The sequence below is a fragment of the Mustela erminea genome, chromosome 13, assembly GCF_009829155.1.
Source record: "Mustela erminea isolate mMusErm1 chromosome 13, mMusErm1.Pri, whole genome shotgun sequence".
NCBI lineage: Eukaryota > Metazoa > Chordata > Mammalia > Carnivora > Mustelidae > Mustela > Mustela erminea.
In genome coordinates this window covers 76,549,203-76,566,431 of record NC_045626.1, presented here as the reverse complement: position 1 = coordinate 76,566,431, position 17,229 = coordinate 76,549,203, and the positions used below count along the sequence as shown (strand labels likewise).

Below are 17,229 nucleotides of genomic sequence, written 5' to 3'. Positions count from 1 at the left end.
CTTGTGATTTCTCTCTGTCAAATAAATACATAAAATCTTAAAAAAAAAAAAAAATGGTTTAAAAAAAAAAATTACCCAAACGGTAAGTATACAGAACTTTTTGTATACTTAAGTCAGAATCTTAGAGGGTGAGACCTGAGCATAGGGATCCCCTAAAAGTTTATCTGGGTGATTCCTTCAAACTGGCAGGATTGGAAACCACTTGATTAGGTAAAAGTGAAGCAGTATTTTCCGAAGTTAACTGTCTTAACAGCCTGCACATTGCCTTTCCAGATCTGTTCCTTTCTTTCTTTCTTTCTTTCTTTTTTTTTTTTTTTAAGATTTTATTTATTTATTTGACAGACAGAGATCACAAGTAGGCAGAGAGGCAGGCAGAGAGAGAGAGAGAGGAGGAAGCAGGCTCCCTGCAGAGCAGAGAGCCCGATGTGGGGCTCGATCCCAGGACCCTGGGATCATGACCTGAGACGAAGGCAGAGGCTTTAACCCACTGAGCCACCCAGGCGCCCCTATTCTTTTCTTTTTTTAAAGAATTTTTTATTTGACACAGAGAGAGAACACAAGCAGGGGAGCAGCAAAGAGAGAGGGAGAAGTGCCCTTGAATTACATATTTTTAATATAACAGGATTAAGCTATATTTGGGGGGAGAAACTTTTTGTAGTTTCTGAGGCTCATGGTGGAATCCTCTTGATTTTTAAAGCACCACCTCCTTAAAGTTTGAGCGTAAGCCTAATGATTTCTTCATTAAGAGTCCCCCAACTTCCATTCTAAGTTTCTGCTGAAATGAAAGCCATTAAATTAGTATGCAGCCTTGATTTGGTCAGATTTCCATGTTGAAATAAGATATGTAGTGAATATAGACAAATCTAAGACAGGATGGAAATCTTTTTTTTAAATTTAATTAAAAAAATTTTTTTTGTAAACATATAATGTATTTTTATCCCCAGGGGTACAGGTCTGTGAATCACCAGGTTTACACACTTCACAGCACTCACCATAGCACATACCCTCCCCAATGTCCATAACCCCACCCCCTTCTCCCAACCCCCTTCCCCCCAGCAACCCTCAGTTTGTTTTGTGATATTAAGAGTCACTTATGGTTTGTCTCCCTCCCAATCCCATCTTGTTTCATTTATTCTTTTCCTACCCCCTAAACCCCCCATGTTGCATCTCCACTTTCTCATATCAGGGAGATCATATGATAGTTGTCTTTCTCCGATTGACTTATTTCACTAAGCATGATACCCTCTAGTTCATCCACGTCACAGGACAGAAATCTTTTTAAAATAAAATAAATTTTATTCTGAAGGCGCCTGGATGGCTTAGTCAGCCAGGCGTCTCCCTTCAGCCCAGGTCATGATCCCAGGGTCCTGGGATCGAGTGCCACATCCCCACATCGGGCTCCCTACTCAGTGGGGAGTCTGCTTCTCCCTCTCCCTCTGCGCGCCCCCTCATTTGTTGTCTCTCAAATAAATAAAACCTTTAACAAATAAATTTTATTCTGAGATTAAAAAAAAAGACAACATGGAATGGGCAGAGGGAGAAGAAAGATAAAGTAGTCTTTTTTTGCCCAAAGACTAATTTGGGGACCTCTTCTACATTTAGTTATTTAGATTTATATTGTTTTCAGATAGGTTTCATTTTCCCTTTTTTTTTGCTGATAAACATTGGCACATGTTAAATGTGTCTTGTCAGGATTCTTCTTTCAATTGCAGACCAAACAATCTATGCAGTTCGACTCCCAAGTAGAAAATATGGGGCAAAGAATAAAAACAAGTGTTCTTTCTTTTTTGGTTAAGATTTTATTTATTTGACACACAGAGAGAGAGAGATCACAAGTAGGCAGAGGCAGAGCAGCAGACTGAGCTGAAGTCAGGGGCTTAACCCACTGAGCCACCCAGGCGCCCCCAAAACAAGTGTTCTTTTTTTTTTTTTAATTTTTTTAATTTTTTTATTTTTAAAGATTTTATTTATTTATTTGACAGAGATAAATCACAAGTAGATGGAGAGGCAGGCAGAGAGAGAGGGAAGCAGGCTTCCTGCTGAGAAGAGAGCCCGATGCGGGACTCCATCCCAGGACCCTGAGATCATGACCCGAGCCGAAGGCAGCGGCTTAACCCACTGAGCCACCCAGGCGCCCCAAAACAAGTGTTCTTTATACAAAATACAAATGGTCAACAGATTGAAAAAGTATTTGTTGCTACTCGTCAGAGAAAATAAAATTTTAAACAAGAATTTTGACCCTTCAGTTTAACAAAGTTATTCGACTTGGCATTGTCAATAATGTAGTGACCTAGACTTTTCTCTGTTACAATGTTGTTAAAATGTAAATAAATAGGTACAATGGTTTTACTTTTTTTTTTTTTTAAGATTTTATTTATTTATTTGATAGAGATCACAAGTAGGCAGAGAGGCAGGCAGAGAGAGAGGAGGAAGCAGGCTCCCTGCTGAGCAGAGAGCCCGATGTGGGACTCGATCCCAGGACCCTGAGATCATGACCTGAGCCGAAGGCAGCGGCTTAACCCACTGAGCCACCCAGGCGCCCCAAAACAAGTGTTCTTTATACAAAATACAAATGGTCAACAGATTGAAAAAGTATTTGTTGCTACTCGTCAGAGAAAATAAAATTTTAAACAAGAATTTTGACCCTTCAGTTTAACAAAGTTATTCGACTTGGCATTGTCAATAATGTAGTGACCTAGACTTTTCTCTGTTACAATGTTGTTAAAATGTAAATAAATAGGTACAATGGTTTTACTTTTTTTTTTTTTTAAGATTTTATTTATTTATTTGATAGAGATCACAAGTAGGCAGAGAGGCAGGCAGAGAGAGAGGAGGAAGCAGGCTCCCTGCTGAGCAGAGAGCCCGATGTGGGACTCGATCCCAGGACCCTGAATCATGACCTGAGCCGAAGGCAGAGGCTTGACTCACTGAGCCACCCAGGCGCCCGGTACAATGGTTTTAGAAAGAAACTTGAGAATGCATAAAAGGCTTTAGTGATCATACTTAATCTGCTGATTTCATTTTGAGAATTTGACGTGATCGTAAGCACAGTCCTCTATATAAAGACGCTCCCAATGCTAACTAGTTAACTAGAAACCACCTAAATATATAGCAGTAGGAGATTGGTTATATTCTATTGTAAGTATATGTAGACTGTGCAGCCATTAATTATTCTTTGAAGACTAGAGATGCATGAAAATGCTCATGGAGTAATAGAAGACAGTATATTTTGTAAGTCTGTCATTTTGTGAGAGATGTGGCAAGTGGATGAAATGGAGAGTGAAAGGAAATTATGCACTGTGTCTAAGTTGGTATTCTGTGGATAGGGGCAAATTTAAATTATTCTTCCAGATTTCAAAATTGAACATGTGTTCTTATGACTGGAGGAAAAAAGCAAGAAATATATTAAAAATTTTTTTTTCTCAGATTTTACTTGAGAGGGGGAAGAGAGAGTGAGCCAGGGGGAGGGCAAAGAGAGAAGGAGAGAGAATCTTAAGCACACTCCATATGGAGCTGCAGGGATCAGTCTGACAACCCTGAGATTATGACCTGAGCGGAAACCAAGAGTCGGATGCTTGACTGAACCAGCCAGGCGCTCCTAGAAATGTTTTTTAAAAGAATATGACTCATGCTGATCTAATATGTTTTTAGAACTCAACTTATTTTGTTTTGTCAATTTAATGGCTTCTCAGTTTTATGTCTAGTATATATGTAAATATTATTTTGCTTTTATGCCTTTCGAATGTACCTGCTAGAGCCTAGCCCAAGCCTTTGCACTATAGAATCTCGCTAAGTTGTAGTAATTTAAGGAGAATAATGTCTTCTATCCTGCTTCCAGGTAAAAATACTTTTCCCTAACAGATATAGGCTGACCCCTTTTTCTTTTCTTTTTTTTTTTTTTTTTTTAAAGATTTATTTATTTATTTGACTGAGATCACAAGTAGGCAGAAAGGCAGGCAGAGAGAGAGGAGGAAGCAGGCTCCCTGCTGAGCAGAGAACCCGATGCGGGGCTCGATCCCAGGACCCTGGGATCATGACCTGAGCCGAAGGCAGAGGCTTTAACCCACTGAGCCACCCAGGTGCCCCTTCTTTTCTTTTTTTTTTTAATTAAAAAAATTTTTTTTAAAAGTAGAGTGTATGGCCAATGTGGTGCTCCCAAACTTAGGACCCTGAGATCAAGAGTTGCATGCCCTGTGGACTGAGCCAGCCTGAGTGCCCCAGGCACTTTTTAATCACTTCATCTAAGTGGACTTTTTGTAAGGGCAGTTGTTAAACCCTATAAAAAAGAGAGATATTGTGAACTAAAAATCTCTGTGGTTTCATTTGCATTTGTATCCCTCTTGAAGGAGGGACCCTTCAGGCTTTGGTATTAAAAAAAAAAAAAGTTGGGGGGCGCCTGGGTGGCTCAGTGGATTAAAGCCTCTACCTTCAGCTCTGGTCATGATCCCAGGGTCCTGGGATCGGGTCCCACATCGGGCTCTCTGCCTGCCTCTCTGACTACATGTGATCTCTGTAATAAATAAATTTAAAAAAAAAAAAAAAAAAAGTTGGGACACCTGGGTGGCTCAGTGGATTGAACATCTGCCTTCTGCTGGGGTTGTGATCCTGGGCTTCTTGCTGAGTGGGCAGTCCGCCTCTGCTTCTCCCTCTCCCCCGCTCATGCTTCCTCACGCGTTTTCTCTCTCTCTCTCACTTGATCACTCTCTCAAATAAATAAGTAAATACAATCTGTAACAAAAATAAAGAGCCAAAGTAAAAACCACCTTATTGTGAGTTGTCTTGCTCAAAGCTCTGGTCCAAACCGAGGTTTCTTATTAGAGATTGTGGAAGGGTCTACTTACCTTTATTTTTATTTTTATTTTTATTTTTATTTTTATTTTTAAAGATTTTATTTTCCTAAAACCCTAAGATCAAGAGTTCCAGGCTCTTCTGACTGAGCCAGCCGGGTATCCCTGTTAGTTTATTTTAAAAGATTTTTTTTTTAGGTAGTGTCTACCTGATGGGGATGCTTGAACCTACAACCCCAAGATAAAGCATCACATGCTCTTCCAACTGATCCTCCAGGAGCCCTGTGTATCATTTCTTAACTAATTCTTTGCATTTCTTGCTTTCAGATGGAAAGAACTCAAGTGGATCCAAGCGTTTTAATCGCAAACGTGAACCTTCCTATCCCAAAAATGAAAATTTTAGCAACCAGTCCCGTCGCTCCAATTCACAGAAAAGCAAAACTTTTAACAAGATGCCTCCACAGAGGGGCGGCGGCAGCAGCAAAGTCTTTAGCTCTTCTTTTAATGGTGGAAGACGAGATGAGGTATGGAATTTAAGAATGGTCTTTCTAAAATAAGATGCATGAGTTCTGATTCCGCCCCCCTCCTCCAGGTCTTTCAGCAGTTGGTGAGGAGAGAAACATGAAAAAGTAAATAACCAAAGCAGTCTTGAATAGTTGAGGATTAACTAGGTTTGGAACTTTGCCTCTTTTTTTCCCTTGAAAGTTAGGGAGATTTCCTTGGTGGAAGAAGACATCATTATCCTGGATTGTGAGAAATTACAGCAAATTTGGGGTACCTTACATTGTATAATCCTTCTGTCATCACTCCTGAATTAGAGGTACCTCTTAAATATTTAAGTAATAAAGTGACTTCAGTTAAATTTTTTTTTTTTTTAAAGATTTTATTTATTTATCTGATAGACAGAGATCACAAGTAGGCAGACAGGCAGGCAGAGAGAGGGCGAGGAGGAAGCAGGCTCCCTGCAGAGCAGAGAGCCCGATGCGGGACTCAATCCCATGACCCTGAGATCATGACCTGAGCCTAAGGCAGCAGCTTAACCCACTGAGCCACCCAGGCACCTGTGACTTCAGTTAATTAATGACATTTGCCCTGTTTCTAGCAGAATGCACAATGCTATATCCTTAGTCCCAGGTACTCTGATTTTAGGAGTTTCTTAGGTATCCTTTTGTAAGTCCATAAAGACTTCCTTACAAGGAAGTTAATTGTAGCATTGTTGGTAGTTAGAAGATCTAGGAAACAACTTTAATTAGCAAGGGACTGGTTAAATTGTCTTCCTGTTTGAATGTTCCATATTATGTAACCATTATAGAATAAGACACATTTAATGTATTTATAGAAGAATTCATTCATTCACCAAGAATTTAGTTCTCCTCTGCTGTGTATCAGATACTATTCAGTTTGGAATACAATACTGAGTGGAATATTGTCCCTCAGGAGCTTATATTCCAGTTCAGGGAGATAATAAATGATTATACACTTGAACCTTGAAAAACACAGGTTTGGACTGCATGGGTCCACTTATGTGGATTTTTTTTTTTTAAATAAATATAATACAGTACTGTAAATGTGATTTGATTTTCTCTACCTTTTAAAGATTTTGTTTACTGAGAGAATGTGTGATTAGGGAGAGGGGCAGAGGGAGAATCTCATGCAGACTCCATGCTGAGCATGGAGCATGGCGTGGGGCTTGATCCTATAACCCTGAGATCATGAGCTGATGATCCAAATCAAGAGTTGGACGCTTAACCGACTGAGCCACCCAGGTGTTTTTGTTTTGATTTTCTTTCTTTCTTTCTTTCTTTCTTTTTTTAAGTACATTTTATTTATTTATTTTAAATTTTTTAAAAAAGATTTTATTTATTTATTTGTCAGAGAGAGAGAGAGAGAGCACAAGGAGGCAGAGGCAGAGAGAGAAGCAGGCTCCCCGCTGAGCAAGGAGCCCGATGTGGGACTCTATCCCAGGACCCTGGGATCATGACCTGAGCCGAGGGCAGCGGCTTAACCCACTGAGTCACCCAGGTGTCCCTCTTTTTTCTTTTTTTTTAAGATTTTATTTATTTATTTGACAGACAGAAATCACAAGTAGGCAGAGAGGCAGCCAGAGAGAGAGAGGAGAAAGCAGGCTCCCTGCCGAGCAGAGAGCCCGATGTGGGGCTCGATCCCAGGACCCTGAGATCATGACCTGAGCCGAAGGCAGAGGCTTTAACCCACTGTGCCACCCAGGCGCCCCCTTTTTTTAATTTTTTTTTAAAGATTTTATTTATTTGACAAACAGAGATCACAAGTAGGCAGAGAGGTTGGCGGGGTGGGGGGAAGCAGGCTTCCTGCCAAGGAGAGAGCATGATGCGGGGCTCGATCCCAGGAACCAAGGATCATGACCTGAGCTGAAGGCAGAGGGTTTAACCCATTGAGCCACCCAGGCTCCCCTTGTTTTGATTTTCTTTTCTTTTTTTTTTTTTTTAATGATTTTATTTATTTGACAGAGAGATCACAAATAGGCAGAGAGGCAGACAGAGATAGAGATGAGGAGAAGCAGGCTCCCTGCTGAGCAGAGAGCCCCATGCGGGACTCGATCCCAGGCCCCTGGGATCATGACCTGAGCCGAAGGTAGAGGCTCAACCCACTGAGCCACCCAGGCGCCCCTGTTTTGATTTTCTTAATGACATTTCCTTTTCTGTAGCTTTATTTTAAAAATACAACATATAATGCCTATGATATATAAAACATGCGTTGAGTGTTTGTTATTGGTAAGGCTTCCAGTTAACAGTATGTTATTAGCAGTTAAGGTTTTGGGGGAGTCAACAGTCATACATGGGTTTTTGATTGTGCAGGCAGTCGGTGCTCCTAATGCCTGCATTGTTGAGGGGTCCTCTGTATAGTAAATCTGAAGGTACGTGCTTATTGAATTGACAAAAAGTAGACTGAGAGAGTTAGGATAGAGAATAACAAAGAATACAGTTTTATTTTTTATTTTTTTAAAGAGTTTACTTATTTGAGGGCGCCTCGGTGGCTCAGTTGTTGGGCCTCTGCCTTTGGCTCAAGTCAAGATCCCGGAGTTCCGGGATTAAGCCCCACATTGGGCTCCCTGCTCAGCAGGGAGCCTGCTTCTCTCTTTCCTTCTCCCCCTGCTTGTGTTCCCTTTCTCGTTGTGTCTCTCTCTGTCAAATAAATAGAATCTTGAAGAAAAAAAAAAAGATTTTACTTATTTGAGAGAGCATGCATGAGTGTGTGTGGGTTTGGGAGAGGGAGAGGCAGACTCCCCCCACTGAGCAGGGAGCATGATGTGGGGCTCTATCTCAGGACCCTGGGGTCATGACCTGAGCTGAAGGCACACGGTTAACTAACTGAGACATCCAGGCTCCCCAAGGGTACGGTTTTAGAAGGTGCTTAAGGAAAGCTGCTCTCGAGGAGGTGAAGTTTGAGTAGAGTCCTGAATGAGCATGGGAGCACATCATACAGTTTTGAGGAAGAATGTCTTAGCCAGAAGGAATAACAAGTGCACAAGCAGTAAGGGATTAGAGGTGGTAATGTTTTTGGCTTGTTTGAGGTAAAACAAGTAGGCTTCCCTGGGAGGAGTAGGAGTAGGGAATGAAGCTAAAGAATGGGAAGGAGGGGTTGGATCATGTGGGGCCTTGCAGGACTTTTCCTTTTGTTCAGAGAGATGGGAAGCCATCAGGGGTTTAGGAAGAGAAGTGCTGTAATCTGACTTGGAATTTTAAAGGGGATTGTGGAACCAAGGAGGTTAGTTAGGAGGCTGTTAAGATGTTTCTGGTGAGAGTGATGGAAACTTTGAAACAGAGATAGTTGGTGAGAGGTGTGCCCTTTGGGCTAATGTTTGAAGGTAGAGCCAACATGACTTTTTTATTATGTTAGATATGGGGTCTGAGCAGAGTAAAAAATGAATGTTTTTGGCAGGAGTTCAATTCAGATACCATATGCTGAAGTGTGGAAGATTTCCAGAGAAGTGCAGGGTTTGGGGGTTGTGGGGTGGGAAGGGGAGTTGAGATAAAGAACTTCGTTTTGGAAATACATTTATGTGAAGAGGTTTACTGGATTTCTTTTTTCCTTTTTTTTTTTTTTTTTTTTAAGATTTTATTTATTTATTTGACAGTGATCACAAGTAGGCAGAGGCAGGCAGGGGTGGGGGGAAGCAGGCTCCCTGCTGAGCAGAAAGCCGGATGTAGGGCACGACCCCAGGACCCAGAGATCATGGCCTGAACTGAAGGCAGAGGCTTAACCCACTGAGCCACCCAGGCGCCCCAGTTTACTGGATTTCTAAGTAGAGATAGGCAGTTAATGGGATTTGGACTTGAAGGAAGAGACCCAGGCTAGAGCTAGGTGTCTGTGTGCATTTGGTGTTTGCATCTGTGGAACTAAGTGGGGTCATTAAGGAGTGAGTGCTGCAGAAAGGGAAGAGATTTAAGGACTGAGGCTTGAGTCAGGATCATGAGGGATCAGCAAAAAGGGAGGAAGAGAACTGAAAGCCATTTGGAGAAAGTAGTTAGTTTTGCCCTGTGCGGATAGGCAGAAAATGAGGACTGAAAGTGGACCAGTAGATTTCATAAATAGGAACGTAAGTTGGTTGACTAGTAGATTTGATAATAGGAAGGTAGGTTGTTGGCCTTGAGCTGCTTTGGTGGAGTGGTAAGGATAAAAACCTGATTGGCATAGATTTAGAGAAAATGAAAGACAGGGAGGAAGGAATAGCAAGTTTAGACAGTACTTTCTGGTGGCTTTGCTCTAAAGGGGAGCAGAGGTGAGGCAGTAGCTTGAGGGAGTGTGAAGTCCAGAGGTTTTAAAGTTAGAGAAATTACATCATATCTCTGGTAATGGGATTGTTCTGTGAGGGGGGAACATGATGCAGAGAACAGGGGGAGAATTGCTTTAACAGTGTCCTTGAGTCCTTGAGGAGTTGGGATCTTGTGTACAAGTGGCTTAGATAGGAGCTTTGCCTGTTCATCCTCAGTACACAGGAGGAGGACAGAGTACCTGGTAGGAGGATGTAGGAATTCTTTTTTGATTGTTCTTACTGTCTTGGTGAAATATGGAAGGTGAGCTGAGAGAGGAGCCTTGGAAGCCTTGAGGAATGGATTGTCTGGGTGACTAGGGAATTAAGTGGGTACGGAATTGTCATTTGGTTGTGGTAATATTTCCAGGCAGCCTAAGAGTCTACTTCAGTGAGACTGGTTGGTGTGGTGTGGTTGTGTTCTTGTGTATAACTCTCTGGTGCTCGTATGGAAATACATAAGCAAAGTTGGATTAATCGGGAAGGTTTTGCCAGGTAAGTACAGATGACAAAGAGAAGGGGGTAAATGGACCATAGGATCTACTCCAAGTAAGGAAACAAAATTGTAGGGGTGGGTTGGATCACTGTTTTGGAGATCCTAGTGGGGCTGAAGAATTGTGGATTCAGGCCTGAAGGGAACAAGCTAGGAAAGGAGGGAGTTGCTGCTTGGATGTTGGAAGAGATGTGATTGTTATCCTTAATGGTGTAGATGTAGAGCAGTGCTGTCTAGTAGAAATGCAGGCCACATAAATAATTGAAACTTTTCTAGTTGCCACATTAAAAAAGTAAAGAAATGGTAAAATTAATTTTTATGTTTTTACCCAGTATAGCTAAAATGGTATTTCATGTGTGGCACTGGCAAGTAGTGGTTGCTGTATAGGATGGCACAGATCTAGATGGTATGTCTTGGGAACTGAGTGCCTGAGGTGGAGTGGAGGGCAAGCTAATTGGAGGAGTTGAGGACCAAAGAACTGAGCAGTCAGTGTTTTGGAAGGATAATTTTTTTTTTTTTAAAGACTTTATTGATTTAGGGCGCCTGGGTGGCTCAGTGGGTTGAGCCGCTGCCTTCGGCTCAGGTCATGATCTCAGAGTCCTGGGATCGAGTCCCGCATCGGGCTCTCTGCTGAGCAGAGAGCCTGCTTCCCTCTCTCTCTCTCTCTCTCTGGCTGCCTCTCCGTCTACTTGTGATTTCTCTCTGTCAAATTAATAAATAAAATCTTTAAAAAAAAAAAAAAAAAAGACTTTATTGATTTATTTGACAGAGATCACAAGTAGGCAGAGAGGCAGGCAGAGAGAGAGGACCGCTGAGCAGAGAGCCCGATGTGGGGCTCGATCCCAGGATCCCAGGATCATGACCTGAGCCGAAGGCAGAGGCATTAAACCACTGAGCCACCCAGGTGCCCCTGGAAGGATAATTTATCAGGAATTTTGATGGGCAATATTGGAGAGGGTGGCAGTGGGCCAACTAGGATAACAAGGTGATGATTGAAGGTTGAAGGTGCAGAGGATTTTGCTGAGTGAGCACAAGCTCTTATGTAGGGTTGGGGCATTGAGGGTAGAAGACTGATGAGGGGGATAGAAGAGCCACATGGAAATGAGCATCCAGGGGATGAGAGACAACAGATGACTGGAAGTCCTGAGCTTCCTGTGGTGAGTTACATAAACAGTGGGAGGTGTGGTCTCCTGGGATCTTTTGTTGAGATGAAAGGAAATTGTTTATGGTTTGCCACTTAATTACAAGGGTCCTGTACTATGGTTTATATGCATTGGATATGTCAGGCCATATTGGTTGCCTCTGCAGTGTAAGGTATTTTTCACCATATCCCTTTCTGTACTCTTTAGATTTTCTTTTTTAATGATTTTATTTATTTAGAGAGCGAGCATGAGCCAGGGGGAGAAGAGGGAGAGGGAGAGAGAGTTTCAAGCAGACTGTGTGCCGAATGTGGAGCCTGAGTGGGGCTCTATCTCACAACCCTGAGATAATAACCTGAGCCAAAATCAGGAGTTGGATGCCTAACTGACTGAGCCACCTGGGCACGCCTGTATTCTTCATGAAGTGTAGGTGCTGTTTACTAATCTCTAAATTTGACTAAGTAACAACGCTTTTCCTTTGACCTAGTAATTCCTACTATACATTCAGAAGAAATAATTGTACGTGGACAAATATTTGTGCACAAAGATCTATCCAAAAACAGGTTTATCATAACATTATTTTGTTACAGAAGAGAAACTATGAACAGTGTGTCCTTCATGGGGCATTATAGTATACTTCTATGATGTAGTGCTATATAGTCATTTAAAGTGACTATATGCTAATATGACTGACGTGGCAAAGTGTTTTTAACATCAGATAAGATACTGGATTAGGAAATGGACTAGCTGGGGCATCGCGGTGGCTCTGTCGTTAAGTGTCTGCCTTTGGCTCAGGTCATGATCCCAAGGGTCCTGGGATCGAGCCCCACATCGGGCTCCCTGCTCTGTGGGAGGCCTGCTTCTCCCTCTCCCACTCCCCTTGCTTGTGTTCCATCTCTTGCTGTGTCTCTGTCAGATAAATAAGTAAAATCTTTAAAAAAAAAAAAAAAAGAATGCACTAGCTGACTTATATAAACGGGTATCTTCCATTTCAGTTTGGTAATGTTAAGAGAACCAAAAAAAAGGGGCACTTGGATGGCTCAGTTGGCTAAGCGTCTTTCTGCAGCTCAGGTCATGATCCCAGGGTCCTGGGATTGAGCCCCACATCAGGCTCCTTGCTCGGTGGGGACCCTATGTTTCCCTCTCCCTTTGCCTACTGCTTCCCCTCCTGTTCTCGCTTGCTCTCGGTTAAAAAAATAAATGAAACCTTTTTAAAAAATTTATTTATCTTGTTTTTTAAATTTATCTTCTTTAAAAAAAGAAAAGATTTTATTTATTTATTTGAGAGAGAGAGAGAGCACAAGTAGTTAGAGCGGCAGGCAGAGGGAGAGGGAGAAGCAGGCTCTGCTGAGCAGGGAGCCTGATAGGGGACTCGATCCCAGAACCCTGGGATCATGACCTGAGCCGAAGGCAGAGGCTTTAACCCACTGAGCCACCCAGGTGCCCAATAAAGAAAATCTTAAAAAACAAAAACAGGGGCGCCTGGGTGGCTCAGTGGGTTAAAGCCTCTGCCTTCGGCTCAGGTCATGATCCCAGGGTGTTGGGATCGAGCCCCGCATCAGGCTCTCTGCTCAGCGGGGAGGCTTCTTCCTCCTCTCTGCCTGCCTCTCTGCCTACTTGTGATCTCTGTCTGTCAAATAAATAAATAAAATCTTTAAAAACAAACGAAAACAAAAACAAACTGAAAAAGCCCAACATGATTTCTTCCATCTTTGTGTGCAGTGATATTTCTCCCATGTGGTTTCTTGCCACTTTCTAAACTTCTTCTGAATCTGCCGATTGGGTTTATTTCTGGACACAGAGGTAGTCTGCCTACATGTTCTAATTCTGTCAGTTTTAATTAACAACGAATAGCAGGGTGTGTCTTAGACAGGAGGGCTCTGGCAGGATCCTGAAGCCCATGGCAGTTAGCAGCTGCCTGCGAGCCGCCTCCAGAGTATAGTTCCACAGACTCGCTTTTGCCAGAAACAAACCAAAGAACAGGTAGCTAATAAGAGTGAAGGTGTCGGAGTCCTAATGGACTGTCAAAAGACTAATCCAGTAAATAAATCTTTGTGCTTCAAGAGAGCTAGAGGAGTTCTGTTGGGTTTTGTCACTTAACGGTTAATTGCCTTTTCACAGGGCAGGCTGAGCAGTTTAAGTCATTGTATGTTAAAGGCTCTGTTCCCCCTCTTCACTCCCACCCACATTTTGGTGGACTTTCTGTATTACCCTCTCCTAGGAAGATTGTTTACTTTAAGCCTGTGTTTCATTTAGTTAGCATTTTAAGTTGTGTAGAAGGAGGGATTGTGCTAGTTTCTGCTATAAGTCAGTAATAATCTGAAATGCTTGATTCTTTTTTGTTCTAGGTAGCAGAGGCTCAAAGGGCAGAGTTTAGCCCTGCCCAGTTCTCTGGTCCGAAGAAGATCAATTTGAACCACTTGTTGAATTTCACTTTTGAACCCCGTGGCCAGGCGGGTCACTTTGAAGGCGGTGGACATGGCAGCTGGGGAAAAAGGAACAAGTGGGGGCATAAGCCTTTTAACAAGGAACTCTTTTTACAGGCCAAGTAAGTATGTCAGCTCTTAGGAGGAAAGTGCAGTTGAGCCTCTGGGCAATTGCTGGAGCTGAGAAGCAGCTTTTATTTCTTTAGAAGCAGCTTCTTTTATATTATTTCATGTAAAAATTTATTTATTTATTTGAGAGAGAGAGAGCAGGGTGAGGGACAGAAGGAGAAGCAGACCTCCCCTCTGAGCAGGGAGTCTGACACAGGGCTCCATCCCAGAACCCTGGGATCATGACCTGAGCCAAAGACAGACGCTCAGCTGATTGAGCTGCCCAGGTGCCCCAGCAGAAGCTTCTTTTAAATTGCTGTGGGAGAGAGGTAGAAAAGGATTTGATTTGGTTCTTTTTCTCCTCTCTCTCTCTTTGTGAGGGGGGTGGCAAGTGTTGAAAAACAACTTTTCAAGCGGATGTTATTGGTGCTTAGAAGAATATATTACTTAAATATATTAATAAATGCTAAAATTAAATAATGCTTTCGTGTCATGATGTAGTAAAAGTTTTCTTTTGAATTGGACCCAGATTTGAATTTTATTTTGGTAATTTGTACAAAATTTTATTTTAGTAATTAGGTAATTTGTTTAGCCACTTTTGAGACTCCGCTTCCTTCTGTAAAGGAGGAAAATGAATGACAGGTTGGAGTGTTCGGCATATATTTGCTCGAATACTGATTGCCTTTTGTTTCCTTTTGTGTGTCATTAGTTATAATGTAAGATTTGACCTTGGATCTAGACTCAAGTAACTGGTTAGTACTTTATGTAAATTGGTAATCAAATGATTGAGTGTGAATAGGCTTTCTACTGCATTGAAGATTAGCTGTTCGCCGGGGTTTCTCACAGGGCCAAAGGAAATCTGGCTTCCTCCTGATTGATGGAGCCATAGTCTGGGTTAATTTTAGCCCAAGGGAGGCCTACAGCAGCTTGGCTGGGCTTGGGAGCAGAAGAAACAGAGTTCATGGATTTAGACTCCTTTCTTCTTGCTAAGCTCTGGATTCTCTCCAGAGCCAGGGCTAAAAACTGAGGCTGAACTCCTAGTTCTGTGCTTCACAAACCATGGCTGCTAATGGCCTGTATTTGATTACTAAGTGAAGGAAGTAAATGACTTTTTGGTGATGGCAGGTCGGTGGATTCTGACAGTCTGCCTTTTCCTTGTCTTTTTCCCTGTTTCCAGCTGCCAGTTTGTAGTGTCTGAAGACCAAGACTACACAGTTCATTTTGCTGATCCTGATACCTTAGTCAACTGGGACTTTGTGGAACAAGTGGTGAGTAGTTCAGCTATGTGGGGGAGAGAACTAAAGAAATGGACCATGTGACACAGCAGCTGTTGGCTGGTTTCACTGTTGATACGTTTTTCTGCATGGCCGCACTGTAGACATTCCCCAGAGATCAGTGCTGGTTTCTCCTGGAGTTCATTTTGTGCACTCCTATTGGCTGGCCTGCAGGATTGGGAAATTGGAGGACTCTCATCTAAAAGGTATATAAAAGCAGTGCTATCTACAACCTCTCCTGGGAAGAAGTAACTAGGGAAATAGATGAAGAACTCTGGTTACCCTCCTGACCTAGAATGGGCTCATGGATATGGCTTCATTGGTAGCCATTTGTAATAATCTGTTAGGCCTCAGTCTTGTGACAGGTGAATGAGCCACTAGCTGCACTGCTGTCTAAGCCACTGCTGCATTTTGTTTTCTGTTGAAGTTGGGAGCTTTAGGTATTCTCTTGCTGCTCTTAGCTTATAGAGATGTAGAATACTTTTCAAAACTAAAGGCCTTGGGGCGCCTGTGTGGCTCAGTGGGTTAAAGCCTCTGCCTTTGGCTTAGGTCATGATGCCAGGGTTCTGGGATCGAGCCCCGCATTGGGCTCTCTGCTCAGCTGGGAGCCTGCTTCCCTTCCTCTCTCTCTGCTTGCTTCTCTGCGTACTTGTGATCTCTGTCTGTCACATAAATAAATAAAATCTTTAAAAAAACAAAAAACAAAAAAACTAAAGGCCTCAAAGCCTGGCTTCCCATTAAGTGAAAATTCATAAAATCATCAGAAAATGATGAGTCCAGGGGCACCTGGGTGGCTCAGTCGTTGGGCGTCTGCTTTCGGCTGGGGTCATTATCCTGGCGTTCTGGGATCGAGCCCCATGTTGGGCTCCCTGCTTGGCGGGGAGACTGCTTCTCCTTCTCCAGCTCCTCCTGCTTGTGTTCCCTCTCTCCCTATCTCTTTGTCAAATAAATAAATAAAAATCTTAAAAAAAAAAAAAAAGAAAAGAAAATGACGAGTCCTGTGAAGCCTAAGTTTTATATACATTGGTTAAAAAAAAAAAAAGAGAGGCATAGAAAGTGAAAATCTCATTGACTTCTCTGTTGGAAAATTACTGGTACCTTACTTCTTGATCTTCTGTATGCCTTTGTGTATGTGTGTATATCTTTTTTTATAAATGGGATCATAGGGGTGCCTGGGTGCCTCAGTTAAGGGTTTGCCTTCGGCTCAGGTCACGATCCCAGGATCCTGGGACTGAGTCTGACATCGGGCTCCCTGCTCAGTGGGGAGCCTGCCTCTTCCTCTTCCCCCTGCTTGTGTTCTCTCTCTCTCTAATAAATAAGTAAATAAAATCTTTTAAAGAAAGTGGGATCTTATATTGATTTCTGTCACTTTTTCCCTTTGTGGAACCCCTAAAATACTTGTGTACTTATTATATATGTTTGTGTGTGTGTGTGTGTGTGTGTGTGTGTGTGTGTGTGTGTACATACATATATTTTTTAAGATTTACTTACTGGGGCGCCTGGGTGGCTCAGTGGGTTAAAGCCTCTGCAGTCGGCTCAGATCATAGTCCCAGGATTCTGGGATCAAGTCCCGCATCAGGTTCTCTGCTCAGTGGGGAGCCTGCTTCCTCCTCTCTCTCTCTCTCTCTTCCTGCCCCTCCACCTACTTGAGATCTTTGTCAAATAAATAAATCTTTAAAAAAAAAAATAAGATTTACTTACTGAGAGAAAGCATGCACACATGTGTGCACATGGCATGGAGCGGTTAGGGAGAAGGAGACAAGCAGACTCAATGCTGAGTGGGGATCTTGATAAATAGGACTTGATCCCAGAATACTGAAATCATAACCTGAGTTGAAATCAAGAGTGGGGTGCTTATGGGGTGGCTCAGTTGGTTAAGTGACTGCTTTGGGTTGGGTTGTGATCCTGGAGTCCTGGGATCGAGTCCTGCATCAGTCTGCCTGCTCAGTGGGGAGTCTGCTCTTGCCTCTGACCCTCCCCTGCTATGTGCTTTCTCTTTCTCATTCTCTCTTTCAAATAAATAAATACAGTCTTTAAAAAAAAAAAAAAAAAGGATGCGTAACTGACTGAACCACCCAGGTGCCCCTTGTTATTATATTAAACCATTATTGTGGGTTCCTTAATGATACAAAGTGTTATTATATATCTACTTTTTTATATTTATGTTTATATTTATATTCATATACATGTATGTGCATTTTTAGAAAAAGATT

General features: G+C 42.4%; 1 protein-coding gene across 4 annotated transcripts in view; it reads left to right on the top strand.

The window, feature by feature from the left end:
• The window catches only part of RNF10 (ring finger protein 10), a 41,974-nt gene that overhangs the window by 7,810 nt on the left and 16,935 nt on the right, over positions 1-17,229 (top strand). For all 4 annotated transcript variants that reach the window (XM_032309615.1, XM_032309614.1, XM_032309617.1 and 1 more), the window contains exons 2-4: positions 5,115-5,311; positions 13,557-13,756; positions 14,920-15,010. In XM_032309615.1, the coding sequence (XP_032165506.1) occupies positions 5,115-5,311; positions 13,557-13,756; positions 14,920-15,010 (488 nt within the window). The remainder of the gene's footprint in view (positions 1-5,114; positions 5,312-13,556; positions 13,757-14,919; positions 15,011-17,229) is intronic.